Source organism: Oncorhynchus mykiss, chromosome 23 (assembly GCF_057628025.1).
Source record: "Oncorhynchus mykiss isolate SJ-2025 chromosome 23, ASM5762802v1, whole genome shotgun sequence".
NCBI lineage: Eukaryota > Metazoa > Chordata > Actinopteri > Salmoniformes > Salmonidae > Oncorhynchus > Oncorhynchus mykiss.
The window spans coordinates 22,262,319-22,274,445 of NC_143044.1; the positions used below are offsets into that span (position 1 = coordinate 22,262,319).

At 43.0% G+C, this 12,127-nt stretch overlaps 1 protein-coding gene across 6 annotated transcripts in view; it reads left to right on the forward strand.

The window, feature by feature from the left end:
- Positions 1-8,678, forward strand: part of LOC110502586 (equilibrative nucleoside transporter 1) — a 65,529-nt gene extending 56,851 nt beyond the window's left edge. For all 6 annotated transcript variants that reach the window (XM_021580731.3, XM_036960179.2, XM_021580730.3 and 3 more), the window contains 6 exons: positions 667-751; positions 1,023-1,108; positions 1,225-1,333; positions 1,565-1,650; positions 7,083-7,282; positions 7,571-8,678. In XM_021580731.3, the coding sequence (XP_021436406.3) occupies positions 667-751; positions 1,023-1,108; positions 1,225-1,333; positions 1,565-1,650; positions 7,083-7,282; positions 7,571-7,682 (678 nt within the window). In that variant the 3' untranslated portion in view covers positions 7,683-8,678. The remainder of the gene's footprint in view (positions 1-666; positions 752-1,022; positions 1,109-1,224; positions 1,334-1,564; positions 1,651-7,082; positions 7,283-7,570) is intronic.
- The last annotated feature ends 3,449 nt before the right edge of the window (positions 8,679-12,127 follow it).

Below are 12,127 nucleotides of genomic sequence, written 5' to 3' on the forward strand. Positions count from 1 at the left end.
AGTATTTTTCATTTAAAAAAACTTGCGACCCATTCAAAACCATTTGGGTTGCGACCCACCAGTTGGGAATAGCTGCTCTAATCTACACAGAACATTGACCCCTACTGATCTGGTCTTCCTAATGGGATGCTCTGACCTCAAAATACTTTGTCAGGGAAGTCGTCATTGGCTCAACAAGGTTATCTGAGGGAAGTCGTCATTGGCTCAACAAGGTTATCTGAGGGAAGTCGTCATTGGCTCAACAAGGTTATCTGAGGGAAGTCGTCATTGGCTCAACAAGGTTATCTGAGGGAAGTCGTCATTGGCTCAACAAGGTTATCTGAGGGAAGTTGTTAGCAGGGTGTAGCACTATAAAGCCCCCTGGCCTGTATCCATAATGTGTCCTCCTACTCAGCTATATGGACAGATTCAGTAACCTGATAATAATATGTAGGGATGTTAACCCCGGTATCCTGGTTACATTTCCAATCTGGCACTCATACCATCATAGCCACCTGGCTTCCAATTGGCTCATTTCATCTCCTCCCCCTGTAACTCTTCCCCAGGTTGTTGCTGTAAAAAAAAAAACGATGTTATCAGTCAACGTACCTGGTATAATAAGGATAAATAAATCATGTGGGTTGGCAAATGTGCTGAATTGTCTTAAAGTCTCTCCCTACCTCGCAGGAGTTTTTCCAGTACTACCTGGAAAGTAATGGATCCAAGCCAGCCGGCGGAGATGAGGAGAACAAGATGAACCTATTGAAAAAAGGTACAGTTAGCAGCTGGAATGACATGTTACAAGACTCGGCTTATAAAACCTGAAGCCATTGAGAAATGTGTTTCTCCTTTTGTGTGTAGTAGTGTACTCAGCCCAGGGCTCGCTGGATTATAGAATAACTATAGTTTGCGTGTTTATGTATGTTTCTTGATTTAATTCTCAGTTCTTCTTTAAATTAGCTTATTTTGCATCTCTTATCTGTGTAAAGCTAACAACAAAAGAGGATGTGAGGAATCATACAGACTTTTGCGTTGTGTGACAGACAGCCCAGCAGAGAAGAGGCCAGTGGTCAGTCTGACAGAGGAGGAAGCCAAGCCCACGATATCTGTGTTTGCCATCTTTAAACAGGCAAGGGACCTGCACAAAGATAATATCGACTAAGTGGTCCTCCCAAGTGAGGAAATTGGTGGGGGGGGCCTAAAACCAGCCACTTATGTTGGACTTATTTTGTCCTGTGTTTGTAGATCTGGGTAATGGCCCTCTCTGTGTGCTTCGTGTTCACCATCACCATCGGAATTTTTCCTGCAGTCACAGTTGATGTCAGATCCACCATGGCCGACGGAGGTGCCTGGGGTGAGTGTGCTGAGGGAGCGTTTATGTTGTAAATGATTACACAAGTCTTTATTCACCTGTGTTTTGCTGTATAAATGGTGTGTGAAGAGAGTGACCAGCATACAGGCTCATAGCATTCATCCTCTATAAAAAAAAACTAGCAAGGACAATGCCAAACATCTGCCCTTGCGATTTTGCTCAAATAGGTTCCAGTTATTCACCATGCGGTTTATTGTCCCTTTGTCGCCACAGATACATACTTCATCCCTGTGTCGTGTTTCCTGCTCTTCAACGTGATGGACTGGGCAGGAAGGAGTCTGACGGCCGTGTGTATGTGGGTGAGTCTTGAGGCCCTGAGCACTAGTTCCACTGACACTGTCTCAAACAGACAAAGGCTTGTTGATGTAGATTCCTACTCAACATCTGTGCTCCCTTAAAATGGTTCCCCCTGGCCTGACCAATTGTTCCCCTTGGCCAACTTCTTTGACGTTTCACTGGACCATAGATCAGAATGTCTTGGCATCTCATCAATCTAAAAGGGAGAGGAGAAGGATAGGCTAATGATTCCCATACAACAGTATAACATACAATGACATAACACTTTTGTTTAAAAATACCTTAACTTCTCAAAAATGTTAATCCAAATCTGATCCAGATTACTGCCTGGTGATTACATGACGTTATAGGGGTTGTAACCCCTCCTCCACACACCATCAAAGTGAATAGAATGGAATTATAGTTGGAAACCTTGTTGGGGAGTATGAGTGAAATCATGCTGAGACACCCTTCCAGTCGGATTTACAGAGCTAGACACAGCACCGAGACTGCCCTGGTAAGGGTCATCAATAAACTCCTCATGAATACTGCCTCTGGGGCTGCCAGCATCCTCACACTGCTGGACCTCTGTGTAGTATTCAACAGGGTCAGCCACCCCATCCTGCTGGACCGCATGGAGAAGCTCTTGGGGCCTGTCAGACACTGTCCTGTACTGGTTCAGGTCCTATCTCACTGATCGCTACTAGTTTGTAGCCATCCTAGTAGGTCAGACAGTTGTGGTCTGACAGGGAGTCCCTCAAGGCTCTGTCCTCGGGCTACTAATGTTTTATATCTGAATGCTGCCACTGGGAAACATCTTGAGGAAACAGACAGGGCTTTCGCTTTTATGCTGACAACATAAAAAGCTCTGTTTCCACCAGCACTGATGTTGCCAATGCCACTACAAAGTCAGTGTGGAAGAGGTGAAAAAATGATTGTTGTCTATCAACAATGACAAGCCACCAGGGTCTGACAATCTAGATGGAAAATTACTGAGGATAATAGCAGATGATATTGACACTCCTATTTGCCACATCTTCAATTTAAGCCTACTAGAGAATGTGTGCCCTCAGGTCTGGAGGGAAGCTAAAGTCATTCCGCTACCCAAGAATAGTAAAGCCCCCTTTGGCTATTTCAGCAAGTAATCAGCCTGTTACCAACCCTTAGTAAACTTCTGTAAAAAATTGTGTTTGACCAGATGCAATGCTATTTTACAGTAAACACATTGACAACAGAATTTCAGCATGATTATAGGGAAGGACACTCAACAAGCACAGCACATACACAAATGACTGATGATTGGCTGAGAAAAATTTATGATAAAATGATTGTGGGGGCTGTCTTGTTAGACTTCAGTGCAGCTTTTGATATTATCGATCATAGTCTACTGCTGGAAAAACGTATGTGTTATGGCTGCTATAATGTGGATAAAGAGTTATTTGTCTAACAGAACACAGAGGGTGTTCTTTAATGGAAGCCTATCTAATATATTCCAGTTAGAATCAGGAATTCCCCAGGGTAGCTGTTTAGGCCCCTTGCTTTTTTCAATTTTTACTAACGACATGCCACTGACTTTGAGTAAAGCCAGAGTTTCTATGTATGCGGATGACTCAACACTATACACATCAGCTACTACAGAGACTGAAATGACAGCAACACTCAACAAAGAGCTACAGTTAGTTTTAGTGGGTGGCAAGGAATAAGTTAGCCCTAAATATTTCTAAAACTAAAAGCATTGTATTTGGAACAAAACACTCACTAAACCTAAACCTCAACTCAAAACCCTAGACCTCAACTAAATCTTGTAATAAATCAGGTGGAAATTGAGCAAGTTGAGATGACTAAACTACTTGGGTAACACTAATTTGTAAACTGTCATGGTCAAAACATATTGATGCAGTAGTAGCTAAGATGGGGATAAATCAAATCAAGTGTATTTGTCACGTGCGCCGAATACAACAGGCGTAGGTAGACCTTACAGTGAAATGCTTACTTACAGGCTCTAACCAATAGTGCAAAAAAGGTATTAGGTGAACAAAAGGTAGGTAAAGAAATAAAACAACAGTAAAAAGACAGGCTATATACAGTAGCGAGGCTATAAAAGTAGTGAGGCTACATACAGACACCGGTTAGTCAGGCTGACTGAGGTAGTATGTACATGTAGATATGGTTAAAGTGACTATGCATATATGATGAACAGAGAGTAGCAGTAGTGTAAAAGAGGGGTTAGCAGGTGGGACACAATGCAGATAGCCCGGTTAGCCCATGTGCGGGAGCACTGGTTGGTCGGCCCAATTGAGGTAGTATGTACATGAATGTATAGTTAAAGTGACTATGCATATATGATAAACAGAGAGTAGCAGCAGTGTAAAAAGAGGGGTTGGGGGGGGAACACAATGCAAATAGTCCGGGTAGCTATTTGATTACCTGTTCAGGAGTCTTATGGCTTGGGGGTAAAAACTGTTGAGAAGCCATTTTGTCCTAGACTTGGCACTCCGGTACCGCTTGCCATGCGGTAGTAGAGAGAACAGTCTGTGGCTCGGGTCTTTGACAATTTTTAGGGCCTTCCTCTGACACCGCCTGGTGTAGAGGTCCTGGATGGCAGGCAGCTTAGCCCCAGTGATGTACTGGGCCGTACACACTACCCTCTGTAGTGCCTTGCGGTCAGAGGCCGAGCAATTGCCGTACCGGGTAGTGATGCAACCAGTGTTGCAGCTGTAGAACCTTTTGAGGATCTCAGGACCCATGCCAGATCTGTCTATAATAAAGTGATGCTCTGCCTTCTTATCAACAAGGCAGGTCATACAGGCCCTAGTTTTGTCACACCTTGACTACTGTTCAGTCTTGTAGGCAGGGGCCACAAAAAAGGACTCATGAAAATTGCAATTGGCACAGAACAGGGCAGCACGGCTGGCCCTTGGATGTACACAGAGAGCTAATATTAATAATACGCATGTCAATCTCTCCTGGCTGAAAGTGGAGAGATTGACTTCATCACTACTTTTATTTATGAGAGGTATTGACATGTTGAATGCACCGAGCTGTCTATCTAAACTACTGGCACACAGCTCGGACACCCATACATATCCCACAAGACATGCCACAAGAGGTCTTTTCACAGCCCCCTAGTCCAGAACAGACTATGGGCGGCACACAGTACTACATACAGCCATGACTACATGGAACTCTATTCCACATCAAGTAACTGACGCAAGCAGTAAAATTTGATTTAAAATAACAGATTAAAAAAACACCTTATGAAACAGCGGGGACTGGGACGCAACACAAACATTGGCACATACACACTATACATACATATGGATTTAGTACTGTAAATATGTGGTAGTGGTGGAGTAGGGGCCTGAGGGCACACAGTGTGTTGTGAAATCTGGGAATGCATTGTAATGTTTTAAAATGGTATAACCTGCCTTAATTTAGCTGGACCCCAGGAAGAGTAGCTGCTGCTTTGGCATGGTGTCAGTGAGGTCCGCAACCTGGGTGTGATATTTGACAGTCGGCTCTCGTTTGAGGCTGATATCAAGAGTGTGACCAAAGTCAAATTTTTCCATCTACGGAACATTGCCAGGTTACGACCTATGGGATTACATCCTGCATCTGAGCGACTCATCCACGCCTTTATTTAATCCCTTCTGGACTATTGTAAACGCCCTGTTTGTTGGCGCATCTGCCAAACTCTGAAACAGGACACAATATTTCCAGAACTGTGGTGCACGTGTCCTCACCCACACCCCCCACGAGCACATCACTCCAGTGCTATCCAAACTCCACGGGCTCTCCATAGGCTACACTCCTACCAAGGTATCCACAACTCTGCAACCAAGTACTTGTCTGACCTCATTATACTCTTTTTCCCCACACGCACCCTTTGCTCCTCCATCTAACTTCAGCAGCCTCGTAGCAAACTAAAAACTATGGGTGACAGGGCTATCCGTTGCGCTGTTCTGCGGCTGTGGAATGCACTTCGACACTAGTAGGACTGTCCTCCTTTTATGGCACAGCTCAAGACCGTGCAGTTGCTAATTCTGCTAATTCTGTTCATGTCCTCTGGATCTGATGTCACCTGGTATATATCTTTGTTTGTTGTCTGTTTTTGGATTATTTTATATTTGCGCCTTGTGTGTGAAGCTTTTTACAAATTAAATGTATTATCAATCGTTCAGAATTCTGTGAAAAATCTGGTTTGGAACAGAACACTTGCTGTGTAGGCCAGTGGTTTGTATTGGAAAAAAACCCTTGTGGTTTTAGGATGAAGAGGTTGTGTGACTGCTGAAAGGAAGTCGGTTTAGGTGGGTGGTTGAGGAGTGGTGAAATTAAAAAAATTGATTTGGAGTAGCTTCCTGTTTTTAACTAGATCTCATGACTGGGGCTGTAACAGCTCCCAGCTCTGGAGTCTGTAATTCATTGGCTGAGAGGTTTCCCCATAGAGATCTAGATGGTGTTCTGTTTATATTTAATTCTACCTCCGCCCCCTCCCTTCCGCATCATGACCCCTATGATTACTTTAGAACAGTCCCGTCCTCCCCAATTAAGGTGCCACCAACCTCCTGTGATTCTGACTAATTTAAATTAAAGGAAATTGCTTTGACTACAATATGGCTACCATTATACCGTGATTCAACATATTTTGGCCAGACAATCTAAACCATTAGATTGAGATACAGCCTTGATAACACATTGCTGACCCTAGAACATCCCTTAGCCAGCTGTGAGTACCTCATTAATCTAATCTCCAGCCCATCTGAAAACCTGCCCTGAACCCTAGTCAGCCTCACACCACTCAATGCTCTGTGGTGTTCTATTCTCCAGGCCCTACTGCTATCCAATCCAATTGAAATAATCAAATGCAATTAAGCTTGGCCATGGGGGGAATAGTTAAATGATTTCACATAGAACATTTTTCACTATCCCTTTTTACAGTGCTGTGTTTTATTAGCCTCACTTCATGCTGAAGCAAATAGTAGGCCTCATTATAATGTAACTAATTGTGTTTATAGTGTGTTGTTTATTTCTCCTGCCTGCTCTGAATTCTTTAACTCAAGGTTTCATTTGGAGGCCATTGCTGAATTCCCTGAGTTCACAGGCTCCTTGTCTAAGCTTTTCATTTGAATGTGTGTGGGTTTCAGACCCCGTCTTATCCAGGGCATGGCTCTGTCTCAGGCTACATAACCTTGCACTACTGTCCCCCCCTCAGTTTACATTACTGAAGCTACACAGGAAGTGTGTAAAACCCTCAGCAACCTGACATTTCAACACACCTGACCAGCAACTTTCTTGTTGACAAAATTCAGTATGAAGAGAGGTGATTGCAATCAGGGTTCACATTCATAAGTGATCTGTTTTAAACAGGGTATACAGTATAAGATTGGAGTGGATCTGTACGATGTGTTGACATCTGTACGATGTGTTGATGTACGATGTCTCTTTTTCCTGTCAGCCCGGTAAGGACAGCGTCATCCTGCCCGTCATGGTGGGTCTCCGTGTGGTCTTTGTGCCTCTCTTTATGCTGTGTAATGTCCAGCCCAGGAACAACCTGCCCGTGCTGTTCGCCCACGACGCCTGGTACATCGTCTTCATTATCTTCTTCTCCTTCAGCAATGGATACCTGGCCAGCCTCTGCATGTGCTTCGGACCAAAGTAAGACCATCGCCAGTGACAACTACAGCAGAGTTCTCAACCCTCTGTATCAGGGACCGGCACTGCTGACTGGTTCCTTAGCTGGAAAGCTGACTAATTATAGTCAGTTTGCAAGCGGTACTCCATAGAAGGGAACCATAGCTTGCCGGTTCCTGTAACACAGGTTGAGAAACACTGTACTTTCACAGTCTTCTCATGACGAAAAAGACATTGCACTGGTTCATCATTTGTATACAGTCCTGTTTTCTTCTCCTGGTCATGTGTTTTGTCCCTCCTATTTCCATACAGGAAAGTGGCACAACGCGAAGCGGAGACGGCCGGGACCATCATGGCGTTCTTCCTGTCTCTGGGTTTGGCTCTTGGAGCTGCCTTGTCCTTTGTTTTCAGAATCATTATCTAGACCTGGAGTCCTCACAACACCACCCCACCCCTCAGAACACTGTCTGCTCCTCTACCCGCCGTGCAGGACGAGGGGTGGAGGAGGTGGTGAACTTTGCTGTGTTGACTGTCACACGGCAGCAACACTACACCACTCAGATGCAGCCAGCCTCAGAGCTTGAGTGTATGTGCTTCCGCTCTTCCCACTGAATTATAATACTCTCCATTTTGAAAGAATGCAAAGTTAATCTAGTTCAGCTGCCTATGTAACTGCTCTCATCTCGTGCTCTAGTTGCCAACATGTCTCTCATCCTGCAGGGAACATGGTAGAAGACTGGAGAAGCGCTCTCAGCTCAAGGGAGTATTTCAGCTCTTAGGCCAAAATGCCGCTATGAGACGTAAATGGTGCAAGACATGTATTTATATGGATTGCAAAATGATTGTGAAACTGTGCAGCTTCTAATGTCTTAGTATGTGTTATCATTGAGTTGTATGGGCCCTCTAGTTTAGAATAGGTTTTACATTTCAATGAAGTTGTTTTAACAGCCTACGTCCGTGTGTAAATGCTCATTATGGTAGCGCTTTGCCCTGACATGTAAAGCTATTTTTAAGCACAGCTACAACAAATATGCAGCTACTAATTACATGCGTTGTGCTAGTGAACGTGAGGGGAGGAGAGTTTTTGTAAACTCACCTGTTCATTTGTTCTGTCAGTTTGTGCCATTTTTCGGGTTCATCATCAAAACATTTTGTATCAGAACTACAATGAACAAAAATACCGACACAACATGCAAAAATGTCAAAGATTTTACTGAGTCGGGTCATATAAGGAAATCAGTCAATTTTAATTAATTAATTAGGCCCTAATCTATGGATTTCACGACTGGGAATACAGATATGCAGATAGCACCATCGTATAGAGTTGATCAGTGGTAAAATGTTGGGTTTTATTTGTCTTATATACAGTGAGTGTCTAAGGCCTACTTAAATTATTATTTGCATAAAGTACTTCAACTAATTTCTTGTGGCCTGTTAAATGTTGTCCCGCTCTTCAATGGCTGTGTGAAGTTGCTGGATATTGGCGGGAAGTGGAGCATGCTGGCAATGGAAGAACTGGGACATTTTCAGCTTCCAGGAATTGTGTACAGATCCCTGCAACATGGGGCCGTGCATGATCATGTTAAAACACGAGGTGATGGTGGCTGATAAATGTCACGACAATGGGCCTCAGGATCTCATTGAGGTATCTCTCTGCATTCAAATTGCCATAGATAAAATGCAATTGTTTTCATTGTCCATAGCTTATGCCTGCCCATACCATAACCCCACTGCCACCATGGGGCACTCTGTTCACAACGTTGACATCAGCAAACCGTTCGCCTACACGACACCACATTGCCAGTTGCCCGGTACAGTTAACTGGGATTCATCCATTAAGGGCACACTTCTCCAGTGTGCCAGTGGCCATTCAAGGTGAGCATTTACCCACTGAAGTCAGTTATGATGCCGAACTGCAGACTAGTCAAGACCCTGGTGAGGACAACAAGCATGCAGATGAGCTTCCCTGAGATGGTTTCTACAGTTTGTGCAGAAATTCTTCAGTTGTGCAAACCCACAGTTTGATCAGAAAACTGATGTGGTGGTCCTGGGCCTGCGGTTGAGAGGCAGGTTGGATGTACTGCCAAATTCTCTTAAGCCGCCTCTGTCAATAAATTAACATTCAACTCTCAGGCCACAGCTCTGGTGGACATTCCTGCAGTCAGCATGCCAATTGCATTCTCCCTCAACTTGAGACATCTGTGGCATGGTGTTGTGTGACAACTGCACACTTTAGTGGCCTTTTGTCCCCAACACAAGGTGCACCTGTGTAATGATTTCTGTATAGTCAGTTTATTGATATGCCACACCTGTCAGTTGGTTGATTTATCTTGGCAAAGGAGAAATGCTCACTAACAGGGATGTAAACAAATGTGTGCTGAAAATTAGAGAGAAATAATATTTTTGTGCATATGGAACATTTCTTGCATCTTTTTATTTCAGCTCAAGACCAACACGCTTTTTACATGTTGCGTTTTATATTTTTCTTCACAGTGGTGGAAAAAATACAACATTTTCATACTTAATTTTCTATTATTAAAGGCATCTTTACTTTAACTCAAGTAAAAGTCACCCAGTAAAATACTATTTTATTCAAATTAAGTATTTGGTGTTTAGATATATTCACACATTAAAAGTAAATATTTTCAAATTCATTATATTAAGGAAACCAGATGTACCATTTTTTTGTATGTATTTACAGATAGCCAGGGGCACACTCAAACAATTCACAAACGAAGCATCTGTGTTTAGTGAGTCCGCCAGATTAGAGGCAATAGGGATGACTAGGGATGCTCTCTTGGTAAATGCGTGAATTGGGCCATTTTCCTTTCCTGCTTTGCATTAAAAATGTAACGAGTACTTTTAGGTGTCAGGGAAAATGTATGGAGCAAAAGTACTTTTTTCTTTAGAAAGGTAGTAAAGTACGGAGCCCAAAAAAGACTTAAGTACTTTAAAGTATTTTTACTGTAGTACTTTACACCACTGTTTGTTCTATTCTCTAAGCAACTTTTATCATGTGTAATGCCAATTTATCTGACTATTTATACCGATCTGCTTGCCAGTTATGGTTTAAATATGCATATTTTCTTGAATAATTTCATTTTATAGTAACGTCTTCATTTTCAAAATCCTGAAACGTATCAACTATTAATTTGGGTCAGGCCCGAAGCTTGCGCTAGCGAACTTGCAGCATTGTATAAAATATTTTGGGCCCTCATTTTCCGGTGACAGTAAGATCGGGACACAGCTGGCTATTTGCGCATGGCATAAGAAGCAGTGCTTGATTTTAGCGGGCGCCCACCAGAGCACCTCAAATGTTTTACTGCTTGAGCTCCTGTTCAAATTATAGATTATAAACAGTGCCAGCACCCAAAATGATTACCGGAACCTAAATCAGTCTAGCACTGATAAAATGGGCCTACCTGATTACTTCTTGTGTTTCCACTGGATCGGAGCATGGCGTTTTAACCTTTCATGCTGAGAGGTTAACGAAAGGAGAGGGCAGGAAAACATTTCAAATACATTCAGTAACTATTGTAGTTCTCAATGGATGTTAAAACAGACATCATTAACGTGCTGTTTTGAGGTGAAGAAAACGTTACTTTAAGAAGCTCCACATGTCAGTAGTGGTGGTGTGTTAAGCCAATCAGAAATACTATCAAATCCCCAAATGGGCACATTTCACATTTGCACGCAGGCCAGTTAGCCTATAGGCCTGCTTGCACGTCCTTATTCAACACTGGCAGGAGCGCCCCAAACAAAGGACAATGGCTAAATTAACGAAACTCGTAAATTAAATTAAATAAACTTGTTTCTCACAAGTGTAGCACAGGTTGTGCACTTTGAAAACAATTAGTCCACCCAGACAATAACAGAAAGACTAGAATAATAACATTGAATGCATTAATAGAAATGACCATAACCAAAATAACAAACATTGTAGATTAGGAATTAATGGTAAATGTACTACTGGTAATATGTAATGGGGAATTGATATACACTAACAATCAAATGCAAACAATTGACACGAAGGTGTGAAACAATGAATGTGCACAAATTGGCGGGAGAGGCCGCATTCAGTAGAAAAGTGCATCTATCTGCATTGGCCATTCAAAATTTAAATTGATGCCGCCTGAGCAGAAGTCCGGGCATTTATATACTTCTTGTGCTTGACGGAATAGTGTAGAGCTGTTTAAGGGATTGTGTTTTCTAATGGATGTACCGCCCCCACCTACCGTCAACCAATCATGTTAATGCGGACCTATCCAGAGCCCTCCGCATTGTCACATTTGGGAGGCACATGGCGATGTGGTACGGTGCTTGATTTGGCCCTGGAGGCTTCGCAATTGCGTCAAATTGCATCAATTGTCTTTTGTCTAGTCCTCCGCAATGGATTAGTTCACAGAGATGGGCAAATATACACTGCTCAAAAAAATAAAGGGAACACTAAAATAACACATCCTAGATCTGAATGAATGAAATATTTTTATTAAATACTTTTCTTTACATAGTTGAATGTGCTGATAACTAACTCACACAAAAATTATCAATGGATATCAAATCAACCCAAGGAGGTCTGGATTTGGAGTCACACTCAAAATTAAAGTGGAAAACCACACTACAGGCTGATCCAACTTTGATGTAACGTCCTTGATAAAAAGTCAAAATGAGGCTCAGTAATGTGTGTGGCCTCCACGTGCCTGTATGACCTCCCTACAACGCCTAGGCATGCTCCTGATGAGGTGGTGGATGGTCTCCTGAGGGATCTCCTCCCAGACCTGGACTAAAGCATCCGCCAACTCCTGGACAGTCTGTGGTGCAACGTGGCGTTGGTGGATGGAGCGAGACATGATGACCCAGATGTGCTCA